Here is a 15,131-nt window from a genome sequence, read left to right on the forward strand (position 1 = left end):
TTGCATCAACAAGTGTACCTTCACCATACCAATGGCATCTGGAAAACTGTAAAAGCTGGAAAGGCTCTCAGCCACTGAAACTATTTCGTTAGGACCAGTTTTCAAAAGTCTTTGTCTGGAATGTCCCAGGTCTGGTCCTCTTTAGTGGTTTCTAATGCTTTGATCTTCTTTGCCTGGGCCATCACTTCCTGTTTCTTTGTATGTTTTGTAATCTTTTGTTGAAACCTGAACATTTTGATATTTAATCTGTTATCACTGGAATTTAGTCCTCTGAGGCATCTGTTCCTTAAGCTTGTATCCAGTCAGTTGTTATGGCATAACTTTCATTTAGTGCCAGGAGCTAACAAAAGAAGGAATGAAAGAAAACCCATACAGTGAGTATAGAGAATAGCTCAAAGCCAATATGTAGGTGCCTCGATGATCCTTTCTGTGCATGCTTCTTATCTTGGGCATGTGCATGTGGCCCTAGAATCCCCCTGTTTACATGGATACAGAAGTCCTCTCTCTCTATGAAACAGTTTCCCTTATAGTCCTGCACTGTGTAGCCTATAGCTCAGCAATCCCTTGCCAAGGCAGCCACTTGACAGCTTTCTTTCCACAGTGTCTGGGTAAAATAGCTCTGTGAGCTGCCTTATACCCTCAGGTAAGATCTGGGACACGTGGTTACCCTCAGGCCACCACCTAGGCATGCTGAGCAGTATGTGCAGATGAAGGTTACTACTGCTTTCCTCCAAAAGTAGGATGAGGGAATCTGCACTAGGGAGCATGGGCTGGGCTCCATGCCTAATCTGATGAGGGTAGGGGGAAGGGTCAGCCAGGGCACCAGGCAATCCATTTTAAGTGGCCTTTTTTCTGATCAGCGTTGCCCTGTTACTGCAGTCCTTTAGCTGAGAAAGATGTTTGTTTGAGAAAGATGTTCTACTAGTTTATGTTAGTTGTTCACAGCTTTTGGGGCAACAGAGTTCTGAAGTGTCTTACTCCACCATCCTGATCAGGGCAGAGCTTCATTATAGTTTTGAATTCCATTTGCTTTTCCCTGATTATTGATGTTGATCATCTTTTCATGTGCTTATAGGCCATTTGTATATCTTCTTTGTTGAAGTGTCTATTCGAGCCCCTTTCTGCGGTCGCGTCTACTGCATGGGGAGGGGGGGCGGCCGGTTGCTGAACCCTTGGGTCTCGGCGTTGCTCGGAGGGTACCGGCGGCGGGGGCTCTTTCCCGGAGGCGAAGGCGAGGCGGGGGACTTGGCCAGGTCCCCGGCGGTGGCGTGCAAGGTGTGGAGGGCGGCGAGAGGAAACAGGCGGGACACGTTTCTTTGAGGGTGAAGAAGCCGAGAGCGTTTATTAGGGGAGAGTACACGTTTATATAGGGCGGTTTAGAGGGCGGGCTAGCTGTAGGGGTTTAAAGGCTTGGATTGGTTCTGAGAGGGCGCGGAGGTCGTTTGAAAAGGGCGGGAGTTGCTCCGGCAACGGGGAAGGCGGGAGTTGCTCTGGTAACGGGGAGTGGGCGGGCAAGGTAAAGGGGGCGGTTTTCTCCGGCAAGCTTCTCCTGACAGTTGTACTTTGGGGTGAGGAAATGGGGCCTGCATCCGGCTCCACTTTCTCAGGCCCGGGGGGCCGTGGAGGATAGTACTGTCCGTGCCCACTACCTTTCCTAGGGGCTGATCAGTTCCCCTGGCCCAGGCCCGCCAAGTCGGAACTCGTTAACAGTGTCCTGCACCTTTCCTATTTTTAATTGTGTTTGGGTTTTTGTTGTTTAGGTTCAAGAATTCCTTATACAGTCTACATAAGGGACCCTTTTCAGATACCCAGTTGGCAAATATTTTTTGCAATCTATGGGTTGTCTTTTCACTATTTTGATAATGCTCTTTGATTCACAAAGCATTTTACTTCTGGTGAAGTCCAATTTCTTTTCTTAGTTGCTTATGCTTTTGGTGTCATATCTAAGAATCCATTGATAAATCTAGATCATGAAGATTTATTCCTATGTTTTCTTCTAATGATTTTATACTTTTAGTTCTTATTTTTAGATCTTTGACTCATTTTGAATTAATTGTTGCATATGGTGTGAGATAGAACTCCAGTGTCATTCTCATTTTATTATCTCTGTCTTTCTGCTTTCCTTTAGTTCTTTGTCTATGTTTTCCTTTAGTTTTGTAATTCCAGTATCTGGGATTCTTCAGGGATGGTTCTTTATTTTGTTCCTTTGGGTTACCATTTTGTTTTTTTTTTTGAGCATGTTACTTGTGTTTGTGTGCCTTGTGGGGTCTTTGTGTTGTAAAATTCTGGACATTCAAATAGTTTAACATGTTAACTCTTAAAATCTGCTTCTTTCCCTTCCCTAGGGTTTGCTGTGTTTTGTTTTGTTTTGCTTTGTTTTCAGTTTCTTTTTTCTGTAATCTGCTTGTTTAGTGACTTTTCCAAATTTTTTTTTGCAAGACTGTATTCCAAGTATTTTTGCAAGACTTCTTGTGTGGTCATTGACGTCTTTGTGGCCTTCAGCTAGTATTATAACAGAGATTTCTTTGAATACTAGTAGTTAAAAAAAAAAGTACCAACAAAAAAAACGAGCACCTCTCTTAGTCTGTGCTGGTTGGCTCTGTGCTGGGGTTTTCGGTGGTTAGCCAGCCTTGCAGTGAGCCTAACGATGAGCCTGACATGAAAGCTTAGGGGGTTTTCAGGTCTTTTCTGACCATGTGTCTTGCATGTTCATTTATTTCTAAATTTCCCCCACATACATGGGCACTCCAGATGCCACACTTTCCCAGTGAAGCTCCTCACAGCCTTTCCTCCTGTGCCCAGGTGCTCTATTGTATGTTTTAAACCTAAGTTTGGGAAGCCATGGTTTGATTGTTTCCTTCCAATGATTTTGTGGCCATGCTTGCCGACTCTGCCCCGAGTGAATTCTGAGCTAAATGAGCCAGAGATGAGTGCCTTGGGTCAGTCCTTCAGGTAGCATCCAGATGGGTTAGAACAGACAGATATACAACCAGGTTTGAAAAATTATGGTGTGTGCTGCTCCTACTGGAACCAGAGACCAGGGTCTCATACTCTGAGTACAGGCTAACGTCTTACAGAGTGCCATGCTGATCTGGGATTGTGGGTGTGGAGGAAGGGCTGGTAAAAGCATGATGAGGCTTTCCTGCCACTTTTGAGTTAACCTTTTTCTTGATTTAGCATTCATGTGATTGCTGGAAGCCTTAAATGTTTTTGGAGTTCTGAGGAAATTGGTTCTCATAGTTTCTCCTTGGTTTTTTTTTTTTATTTGTTTGTTTTTTTAAACTTTATTGAAAAATAAAACAACAACAAGAAGAAAATCTCGTTGGTTTTTAATGTTTCTGTGTGAGTACTGGATTTTGGATCTTCCTACTTCACCAATTTGCTGATGTAATTCAGGAGGTTTTGATTACTGATTCAATCTTTTTACTTGTAGGTCTGTTCAGTGTTCTATTTTTCTTGAGTCTTTTTTGGTAGTATGCATGTTTCTAATAATTTCTTCATTTCATCTAGGTAACAGTTTGTGTACAGTTGTTAATATCACTTTACAATCCTTTTTATTTCTGTAAATTTGGTAGTAATGTCCCCACTTCCATTTTTGATTTTAGTAATCTGAGTCATCTCCTTTTTTCTAGTTGGTCTAGCTAAAAGTTTATCAATTTTGTTGATCTTTTCAAGAACCAACTTTTGGTTTCTTCAATTCTCTCTATTCTTTTTCTATTTTATATTTCATTTATCTCCACTCTGTTCTTTATTATTTCTTTCTTTCTGCTAGCTTTGACTTTAATTTGCCCTTCTTTTCCTGGTTCTTCCAAGATATAAATTTATGGTATTGTTTTGAGTTTTTTTCTTGCTATGTATTTCTTGCTAGAGATTTCCTGCTACATATTTCTCTAACGGACTGCTTTTGCAGCCTCCTTTAAGTTTTGGGTGTTGTGCTTTTATTTTTGTCTCAAGGTATTTTCTGATTCTCTTTTCTTTCTACATTGACTTATGGTTGTTTAAGAATATGTTGTTACATTTCCACATATTTTTAATTTTCCAGTTTTCCTTCTGTTACTGATTTGTAGATTCATTCATTGTGCTCAGAGAAGAAACTTTGTTTGATTTTAGTGTTTTAAAATTTATTGACAATTGTTTAGTGGCCTTCATTTGCTGTATCTTTGAGAATTTCTGTGTGCACATGTGAAGAATATGTATTCTGCTGTTTTAGGGGAGGAGGTGCGGTTCTGTATAACTGTGTTAGGTCCAATTGGTTTTTAATACTGTTCAAGTCCTTTATTTACTTTCTGATCTTCTGTCTGGTTGTTCTATCCAGTATTAAAAAAAAGCTATTGAAGTGTCCAGGTATTATCCTAGAACTGTCCATTTTTCCCTTCCAATTCTGTCAGTGTGTGCTCATGAATTTTGGGGCTCTGTTGTTAGGTCGTTAGTGCGTATATGTTTATAATTTTTATGACCTTGTGGGTTTATACTTTCATCAATATATAATGTCCTTCTTTGTCCCTTGTAAGAGTATTTGACTTAAAATCTATTTTCTTTGATTTTTTTATGTAGCTACTCCAGCTTACTTTGGTTTATATTTGTATGGAATACCTTTTTCCATCTTTTCACTTGCAACCTATTTGTGTCTTTGGATGTGAATTAAGTCTCTTATAGATAGCATATAACTGGGTAATGTATTTTATCCATTCTGCCAGTTTTTTCCCCGTATATGGACCATGCTTCTTTCTTTGCATGCTTCTTAATTTTTTGTTGAAAAGTGGCTATTTTGAATGTTATGTGGTTACTTTGGCAAATCAGATTCTCCTTTCTCCCCAGATCTTGTAATTGCTGCTTGTAGAGGGTTGTAGTTATTTGTTCATTGAGTGATTTTTCTAAACTATTTTTGTATAGTTTTTATTCTTTGTTGCGTATATTCACTTAAAAGTCTGTTCCATTTAGCTAAGTAATCAGCCAGTGATTTGACTGAGATTTCCTTAAATGGTTGGAGCCAAAAAAAAAAAAAAAAGCTCTCCCATTCTTTGGAGATTGGCTGTCTTGTGGGACATTGCTTCAGTGCTTAGCCAGGCTGTTTACAACCCTGGTTTAGCCTTCACTGCTTGCTTGCACCAAGCTTAATGGTCAGCCAGATGTGAAAGCTTAGGGTCTAGCCAGGTCATTTCTGAGTATCTGTCTAGGTTGGTAATGTACATGGCATTCAGGATTCCCTTGTCAAAGTTCTTATTCTTCCATGTATCACCGCTGTCCTTTTTGTTTCTAGGCTTGTTGATTTGTCTGCTTTTTGCCTAGTCTGTTATACCTTGAAGCAGTTGGCTGTGGCCAATATATTTGCCTTTGAATGCTTTCTACAGTTGTAGCCCGGGTGCCAAACCTGCCCTGAGAATGTTTTGAGGTGAATGAAAGAAAGGCAAGCCTCTGAGTCACTTGTTCAGGGAGCCACCAGACAGGTCAAACAGAACCAGAATTTTTGAGAACAAATTCTGTTTGGATCCCTCTATTAACAGCAAGCCGCAAAGAGATTGTGGGCTGCTATTCCCATCCTAAGTTGAGCTGGGAAGTCAGAGCTGGTGGGCAGGTAGGTTAAAATGCCACAACTCTCTTACTCAAAATCAGCAGTTTCTTTTTTATAAGCATTCCCATGGTTGTTTTTATTAGATTCCATAGTTCCCAAAAAGTTGATTCTGTAGTGTGTTCTAGCTTAATTGTTGCTTTAGTGGAGGGATGGAGTTTTGGAATAATCTATTTTGCCATTCTCAGTCTGAGGCTTTCCTATAAATTTTTGAGCACTTTTTGGATTAACTGATGTACCAGGCCCATCTTTTCCTTTTCTTGTCCCCACTCTGGGATCAGCCCTTTCTCATAAGGTCACAGGTTCCTTTTGGTAGAAAATGGAATTTAAAAAGCAAAGATATGGGTACTTTTTGCTTAAAGTTTGCACTGCCTTAGACCCTCTAAATGGTCAGAGCTGGGAAATACAGGTACGTATGTATATTTGCGCACACACAGGCACACATACACACAATTATGCATGTGTGTATCTATATTTATTTCTATATTCACCTATCTATATATATTAAAAACAAGGAGTTTACACTGCCCTCCCCCCTACATGGAACATGACTCCCAAGGGTGTAAATCTCCCTGGCAACATAGGACATGACTCCTGGGGATGAGCCTAGACCCAGCATTGTGGGATTGAGAAAACTTTCTTGACCAATAGAGAGAAGAGAAATGAAACAAAATAAAGTTTCAGTGGCTGAGAGATTTCAGATGGAGTCGAGAGATCATTCTGGAGGTTATTCCTATGCGTTATATAGGTATCCCTTTATAGTTTTTAGTATACTGGAATAGCTAGAAGGAAATACCTGAAGCTGTTGAACTGTAACTGCCTTAATTCTTGAAGACATTTGTATAACTATATAGATTACATAGTATAACTGTGTGAATGTGAAAACTGTGTAGCTCACATTCTCTTTATCCAGTGTATGGACAGATGAGTAGAAAAATGGGGACCAAAATTAAATGAATAATAGCGGGGTATGGGACGGATGGGATGTTTTAGGTGTTCTTTTTTACTTGTATTTTTATCCTTTTTTTAGAGTAATGAAAATGTTCAAAATTAATTGTGGTGAAGAATGCACAGTTATATGATGGTACTGTGAACTATTGTGCACTGTGGATGATTGTAGGGTATGTGAATATATCTCAATAAAACTGAACTTAAAAAAAAAAAAAAAGAGTTTAGACAAATACCTCCAACTCTAATCTAGGTTCACAGCATTTCTGCTTTCCAAATTTGTAACATTTCTTCAACAGTAAGAAACCATGATACATTTTCCTTAATATTTACTTATTTACTCCTTCTCCCTTTTTGCAATGAATCTCCCAAGCCTACCAGCCCTGCCTGTCATTAGCTCTGAGTTGGGCCCTCCAAATATCATATTCCTGGAATTATCCATGCTTATGAAAGTATTCAAATCAGAGTTGAAGTCTTAAATCATTTTTGAACTAAAAAGACCATTTGGCTTATTCCCTTCCTTTTGTTTTGGGGGAATAAATATTATGATTCATTATTTTGTTTAAATATATCAAAGGTCAAATATGTAATCATTGGCATCATAGCATCTAAAACCTGGCTGTCCTGATTGCCAAGCCAATACTTTGCCCATTAATTTAAAACCAGTCTCTCTTATTTATAAATACATATGTAGTATGTATGAGCAGTCAATCTCAAGAAGTAACCAGGGGACTTGGTGCAAAATTAGGGTGCTATTTTACCAACACTTGAATACATCAATACAAATAGTGTAAGTATGATTAAGTCAAACTTCTGTTTTCCAATTTAGTCACATGTTTGAGCTACTTTTCTTACATAGGCTGTGGAGTCATTCATCTGTTATGTTACTTGCTGTGTGATCTTGTACAGGCTACGTGATTACTTTACCAAGAGGTAAAAAATCAATTTGGAACATTCCAATTATGTCAGTTTAAAACCTCAAGAGTATATATGTTTTGTACTTATACCAAATTCATTTTAGAACTTAAAAGAACCTAATTTTTCTCTGAAGGCAACATCAAAAGCAAACAATAACAAAAGCAACTACACTAAGTAGTACCATTGGGTCCAGAGAATCTTCAAGGGCATCATTAAGCTAAGTCCGGGCACTCGGGGTAAGATGGCTTATTTTTCATATGGAAATTAGAATTATTCTCCATGTTTAAATTCTCTTATTTTTAGAAATATCTTGTACTGATACTTAAAACATAAGAAATCAATTGATCTTTCACCTGTTTTTGTCATACAAATAAATCCTTGCAATGAGCATTTATCTTATTTAATTTAATTCAAATATTCATTTATTCACCAGCCACTTACGAGAATTTAATATGTACCCTTTGCTAAGTACTGGAGTTTCCAAAAGAATGAAAGGTATTTCTTTACGTAGAACAGACTGTCACTGAGGTGGAGGATAATGATTGGAACACTAGTATAATATTTCTGTAACTGAGGGGCAAACAAAATCCTGCTTCATTTTTTATGAGTGTTTTTTAGTAAACAACAAATAACTGGACATTTTAAAGCATAATATGAAATGTTCTCTTTTAAATTGGGAATTCAACCTATTCTCATTTTGTTGTGGTTACTGGTGTTTGGTTTTAGATCCTCCATTTTTCATTGTAATTTTATTCTCTGCACTTTATTCTACGTATTTTGTTTGGTTATTGTTGCTTAATTTTTTATTTCATGACTTTTCCTGGATTGCGGACTTGTCTTCTCTCATTCCTCTTCTACTATTTTGGAAGTTTGACATACTACGATTGATTTTCTTGACACAACTTTAAAAGTATACATTTCTGTATAAACATCAACAATTTTTCATTGTGTATATCAGCTTTTCAAGATGTGATTTTTTTTGCAAGTGTTTACTCCTCCCCCCATATCCCGTATTTTGTAGAAATCATCTTAATTTTTTTTTTCCCATAGTGATTATGATAAGTGGTTAAGACCGTCTAGGTTTGGGTCCACTGCAAACTATCTGCCCCTCCTGTAAGTCATCTGGTTATGTTCCAGGTAGATTATGAAAGGCCAGAGCTGTTTGGTAGAAAGTAAGTTTAAAGTTCCCTCTGCTGTTTGTTGCAGTCTGTTAGAAATGAGAACCTGGATGTTGTCTTTTATAGCAGAATTTATCAAATCATTTTGGCTTGCTTATTGGGGAACTTGTCCTTACAGCTTTAGATTCTCAGTTGACTTCTCACCTGTTTTTGTCATACGAATAAATCCTTGCAATGAGCATTTATCTTATTTAATTCTTCCCATATTTGAGGGCATCTTACCTGAGCCTTCAATGTGTGGTTCAGTCGCTAGTCATTATGGACCCATACCCATGGATATAGATGCTTGGTATGCATAATAGTGCCATAACACCTGTTTGCTAAGCCCAGAACCCCTTCTTTTGCATTTGTAACCCCGAGAACAGCCTTCTCTGGCTTTATCAGAAACAAGTTAATGAATGCTGTTCTCTTCCATTATCAATTATTTCTTCTGGTACGCATCCCTCTTTCTTGGGTTTGTTGTTTTGATAAAGTACATTTTGGAGTATTTTGGAAAATGGATTGATTCAGGGTTTTTGTTCATATAGTTTTTGAGTCTTCACATATATTTATTTTGGTTTGTTGTATGAGTGGTTATTTGCCCAGGTAAAAAAGTTGCAGCCCTAAGAAAATTGTGGGCTTCCTTCTAGTGTCTTATGTCTCTGTTTGCTGAGGAGTCGTCATGTGTCATTTTGCTTCTCATTTCTTTGTAGCCAACTGTTGTCTGTTGGTTTTCATAAAAGTTCGATGATGTTTTAATCATTGGATTTCAGAAATTTCATCAGGTTGATCTAAACAATTTTACTTTTTTCCAGAAATTCTCCTTGGTATTCAGTGTGTCCTTTAGATCTAAAGATTCATGTGTCTCTTCAGAGACATGCTCTATTTTTTTTTATTTCTTTTCCTCTGTCCTCCATGATTTTATCTTGGAATTCCTTTTAGACTGGTATTTATCTCCCAGATTTATCCATATTTTATAAATCCTTCTACCATTCTTTCTCATTTTTATTTTTTATGAGCTTGGTACAATTTTGTATTCCACATCCATTTTGTTTTCTCATAGCTTTTTAAGGGCATTTGTTTTAGCTTTTCACAACTAAACATTATAAAGTTTTAATTTCTGAGTGCTGTTTTTTTTGCTCTCTGATGGATTTTTATAGCAGACTCTTCTTCCTTTATATGGAAGTAATATTTTCTTGGCTATCTTTGAGGATTCTATTTAGAACTTTTAAAAAACTCTTCTATTTCTTGCACTTGTTTTTCTTACTCTTCAACCATTCTACTCACTCTAGTGGCTTACTTTTTTTGTTTGTTTGTTTTTGCATTTTTTTTTCTTTTAAATTCAGTTTTATTGAAACATATTCACATACCATGCAGTCATCCATGGTATACAATCAACTGTTCACAATACGATCATATAGTTATGCATTCATCACCACAATCTATTTCTGAACATTTTCCCTACATCAGAAAGAATCAGAATAAGAATAAAAAATAAAAGTGTAAAAAAGAATGCCCATACCATCCCCCCATCCCACCCTATTTGTCATTTAGTTTTTATACCCATTTTTCTACTCATCCATCCATACACTAGATAAAGGGAGTGTGAGCCACAAGGTTTTCACAATCACACTGTCACCCCTTGTAATCTACATTATTATGTAATCGTCTTCAGGAGTCCAGACTACTGGGTTGGAGTTTGGTAGTTTCAGGCATTTACTTCCAGCTATTCCAATACATAAAAACCTAAGAGGTGTTATCTATATAGTGCATAAGAATGTCCACCAGAGTGACCTCTCAACTCCATTTGAAATCTCTCAGCCACTGAAACTATTTCATCTCATTTTACTTTTTTGGACAAGAAGATATTCTCAATCCCACAATGCCGGGTCCTGATTCATCCCCGGGAGTCATATCCTGCATTGTCAGGGAGATTTACACCCCTGGGAGTCGGGCCCCACATAGTGGGGAGGGCAGTGAGTTCACCTGCCGAGGTGGCTCAGTTAGAGAGAGAGAGGGCGACATCTGAGCAACAAAGAGGTACTCGGGGGGAGACTCTTAGGCACAATTATATGCAAGTTTATAGTGGCTTACTTTTAATGCTTTGGTTTTTATCCCCTGTTTGGGAGTTCATTTTTCTTTCATGTTTCTCCATGAAGACCTAGTTTGATTGACACAAGTAACTATGGCAACTTGTCTCAGTAGATACGGGTGTCTGTTACCATACTCTCTCACCAGAAAGCTCTGTAGGTTAGTGGGTCTGGGGTGGACATAGGATTCTCCTTCAGGTCAGGCAGATAGGAAATAGTAAAGCAAGCTTTAATCTCCCCCTTCAGTTTCTGAAATGTAGAATGCCATATCATAAGGTTAGAGCACTAATTCTTTTTCATTAAATAGTTGCTGTAAAAGAAACTACATGCTATTATGAAAGATTGAAGTTCTAGGAGTTGTATTTCTTGGCTTGCTTAGTTATAGTTCTTAGTTGTTTTTTTTTAATTAGTTGGCTTAGTTTTCTTGGTTTCTTATATGTAGAGCTAGTAAAACAATAAAATAAAAGGTCCCTCACTTTATAGAGACGGCTGCTTGTAGGCTTTAGTCTTCGTTGGCTTCTTGGTCTCTAAAGCATAGGGGGCACAAAGGTGCCCTGGCAGTCAGTTGATTAATTTGCCAGTCATTCATGCTACCACCTGTGTTCACCCCTTGTCCTGGTTGGAAGACTAACTGCTTGGCAGTTTCTGGCACTGTTTGGAAGCTGACACTTCTCCCCACTTCTCTACTTTTTTAAGTTGCAGGTACCACATCTTTGGCTTCTCTTGTCTAACACTATCTACAGATACCTTCCAGAAATTACATAACATATTCTCTTCTGGTGTGTTATACTATTTGCACATTTACTACTCATGTTTATTCCACTTGTATTTGAGGGTGCATCAGAGGTAGAGGTGTGTTCTCAGTCCTCTGTATTTAGCTGGAGGTGTCAGTTATTTGTGAAACTGCTTCCTCTCTTATTTTCCACTACTCTTGTTTTCTGACTTTGCTCTCAGCTTTCAGAAAATTCATTTGTTAACCTTTGTAACCATTTTTTTCTTTTTTTGCCAGCCACTTAAATATTGGTGTTCCTCAAATTCTGTGCTGGTATTTCTCTTTCCTCAATCTTTGTGTCCTCTGTGAGTGTCTGATTCCCTCTGGAGATCCCAGTGACACAGAGCTTCCATTTTTTACCCAAGTCCTATTTTCCTGCTAAATTTCTGCTGAATTTTCCTGCTTTCTCCTGAGCTCCAGAATGCAATCTCCAAAAGGACATCTCCACTTCCATGTTCTGGATGTCCAGCACTGGATGTCCAGCATCTCTCTCATCCCTCTGCACCCACCCTGCTCTTCTTCCTCTTTCTCCGTCTTGGCCGATGGTCCCAGAACCTCTAAGGCTGCCCACACAGAACTTCTGGGAGTAACCTTTCCTCTCTCCCTTTACTTACTGAGTTTCCTTGTTCTGCATCTCCATAGATAGACAGTCCAGCTCCACCAGTGCTCTTCAGCACATTCTCCACTCTACATTGGGAGCATTGCTTACCCAGTGAAAATTAGATTGTGTGACTGAGACTCAGGTGTGTATTTCCAGTTCACAATTGGCTTCCTTTTACTCACAACAGTGATCTCTAGGGGACAGGTGGTGGTTGGGCATTATATAGCAAGTGAATGTGCAAGATAATCCTGTGTATTGCCACATGCTGCTGATTGTTTAGAAAAAGTAAGAAGACACACACGTGAAGATATATTAGTATGTCTGTTTACATTTTTATGTTAAAAAAGAACAAAATTAACTTTTTCTGATATGTGGGTTGAAAGTATTTTATTTAATTTATAAATAAATAGAAATAGAAAGTGGTGGTTTCTCAAAGTATTTTTTCTGATTTAGGTGAGTGATTAAATATTTTGGAGATCACTAACAGGATTAAAGCCTAAATATTTCCCAGTCTTCCTTGCCCACTCCCAATACTTCTGTTAGAGTCATCTTATCACAGGTTCACACTTGCTTTCCTGTCTTGTTTGTTGCACAGTTCCATTGACTTGCCACGTTTTTTTGCATGTGTGTCTTCTTACCTTTTCTTGTGGTTTTGTCCCATATTCACAGAGAAACTACTATTTGTACTTAAGCAATGAATGTTTTATCCTCCAGTGAAATCCAAGGTGCAAATACATTTTCACATGAACTTGCACGGAATCCCTTTCTGATCCCCATTTGCACTGCACGTATTTGTGGTATGGGTTTTTTAAGTCGTATAGTAGGTACATCTTTGTACATATGTGCCCTTATGAGAAGATAAATGCCTTGAAGCCAGGAAGAGGATTTTATTTCACTTGGAATAGTCAGAAACTGGGGCATATGTAGGCATATGTGGGTACTCTGATATTTTTACAGCAGATAAAAAATTAATCCACTGACAGTATTTTTCAGTATGTTTGTTTGTTTGTTTTTGCCCACAAAGTATAATATAAAACAAGGTGTATAGTAGAGATGATTTGTAACATTTTCTGGTCAAGTTTCAATAGTAAAATTGGTAAGAATTAGTCCTTAAATGCCTTTTTCATATCACCCAATTCTGACCACTTCAGACTGAGCAGAAATATGCTGTTCCAGGGATCAGTGTCATTCAGGGATGTGACTGTAGGCTTCACCCAGGAGGAGTGGCACCACCTGGATCCTGCTCAAAGGACCTTATACAGGGATGTGATGCTGGAGAACTACAGCCACTTCATCTCAGTAGGTAGGGTTGTTTCCTCTGTTAACTCCCAGTATGCAAGTCCTTTCTTATTTAAAGAAACTTGTGGAAGATTTATAGAATTTAATAATATTTAGGTTTGGGATTCAGAGGTCAAAGATAATTTATCCCTTGTGGACATCATGAAGAATATGTTTTCTTCTGCCCCATGGCAGGATTAAATGGGCCTTTGTTGTTCCCTTCTGGAGGTATGCTGTCTTCTTTCTTTAGAGGCCCTGAAACCCATCCAGCTTGTCCCACGTGGATGTAATTCTCATTCACAGGATTTTGCATCCCTAAACCAGAAATGATCCTTAAGTTGGAGCAAGGAGAAGAGCCATTGGTATTGGAGGAAGAATTGCCAAGCCAAAGCTACCCAGGTGAGTTAGTGACTATGAGCCAGATGAAATTTAGGGTGAAATTAAACCACAGTTGGTTAGTTCAGAGGTTAAAACCCTTGAAATATTCTTCAGGAATCATTTTTAAAAGGCTTCAGACCTTTGAAGTGGCATGTTGACATGACTCAATACCCAATCTTACTCAATCATCCACTATCTCCCAGTATCACTGTCATACACAAATGCTGTCCATACTTTTTAGGAATAAATTATATGTAGTTAAGTGCACAAATCTTAAGTGTATAGCTTAATAAAGTTTTGCATATACTCTATGGACACTCATGTAAACATCATTGAATTGAAGGTACAGATCATTTTCAGCACCCCAGAGGTTCACGGGTGTCCTTTTCCCAGTATAAATACTATCCCTTACTCCAAAGGTGGCCACTATTTTAACTAATACTACCATAGATTGTGTGTTTTTGAACTTTAGATAAATGGAATCATATAGCATATACTCTTTTCTCTCGTTTCTTTGGCTCAGCTTTATATCTGTAACATTCGTGTTGTATCAGTTTGATGTTTTATATTGTTGTATAGCAACTATACCAAAGGTTATCCATCTCTGAAGTATATTTGGGTGGTTTTGAGTTTTGGGGTATTTGGGAAACATTGTCATAAATATTCTTGTGTAGGTCTTTTGGAGGACATAAACTCTCATTGCTGTAAAATGTATGACCAGATATAGTTGCAAGTTTAGCTTTAGTAATATTTAAACAGTTTTACATTGTACTAAATTATACTATCTCCAGCAATATATGAGAGTTCCAATTGCATAGTATCCTTGTCCGCACTTAGTATTTTGGGCCTGATTAACTTTAGCCCTCCTGGTGATTGTGTTATAGTATCTCATTTGCATTTCACTGATGACTAATGGTATTGAGCATCTTTTCATATTTTTGTTGGCTCTTTCAAGAGCTCTTTTTTGTGAAGTATCTGTTCTGGTCTTTTACTGATATTCTTTTATTGGGTTATCAGTCTTTTCATTTTTGATTTATAGAAGTTTTACTATATGTGCAGTATACTAATCTATTTTAGGTTTATGTATTGAAAATATATTATCTAAATTTATGTCTTGTCATCACTCTCTTAATGGTATGTCTTGAGGCTTATTAAAAAGATCATCCCTTCTCCCACTGAATTGTGGTTTTATCATTTATTTTATTATGTTTCTGGGCTTTCCATTTTGTTCCATTGGTTGATGTATCCATCTTTATGACCATACCACTGTCTTTTAAATTATTTTATAGCTTAATAGTAATTTTTGACATTTGGCAGTGTTAGTTCTAGCTTTCTTGTTTTCAAGACTGCCTTGGCCATTCCGTAGCGTGAATGCATGATGTTGCCAAGGACAACTTTAATATTTAAAGTATATTTAAAG

The 15,131-nt window shown here is 37.8% G+C and overlaps 1 protein-coding gene across 8 annotated transcripts in view; it reads left to right on the plus strand.

Moving 5' to 3' along the window:
• Positions 1–15,131, plus strand: part of LOC119512978 (zinc finger protein 37A-like) — a 62,041-nt gene that overhangs the window by 31,233 nt on the left and 15,677 nt on the right. For 5 of the 8 annotated variants that reach the window (XM_037807862.1, XM_037807868.1, XM_037807869.1 and 2 more), the window contains exons 4-5: positions 13,207–13,358; positions 13,637–13,732. In XM_037807862.1, coding sequence (XP_037663790.1) covers positions 13,220–13,358; positions 13,637–13,732 — 235 coding nt within the window. In that variant the 5' untranslated portion in view covers positions 13,207–13,219. Of the gene's footprint in view, positions 1–6,641; positions 6,691–7,568; positions 7,672–13,206; positions 13,359–13,636; positions 13,733–15,131 lie in introns of those variants that run through there. The other 3 variants (XM_037807866.1, XM_037807867.1, XM_037807865.1) reach the window with 3 other exon arrangements.

Source organism: Choloepus didactylus, chromosome 17 (genome assembly GCF_015220235.1).
Source record: "Choloepus didactylus isolate mChoDid1 chromosome 17, mChoDid1.pri, whole genome shotgun sequence".
NCBI classification, from domain to species: domain Eukaryota; kingdom Metazoa; phylum Chordata; class Mammalia; order Pilosa; family Megalonychidae; genus Choloepus; species Choloepus didactylus.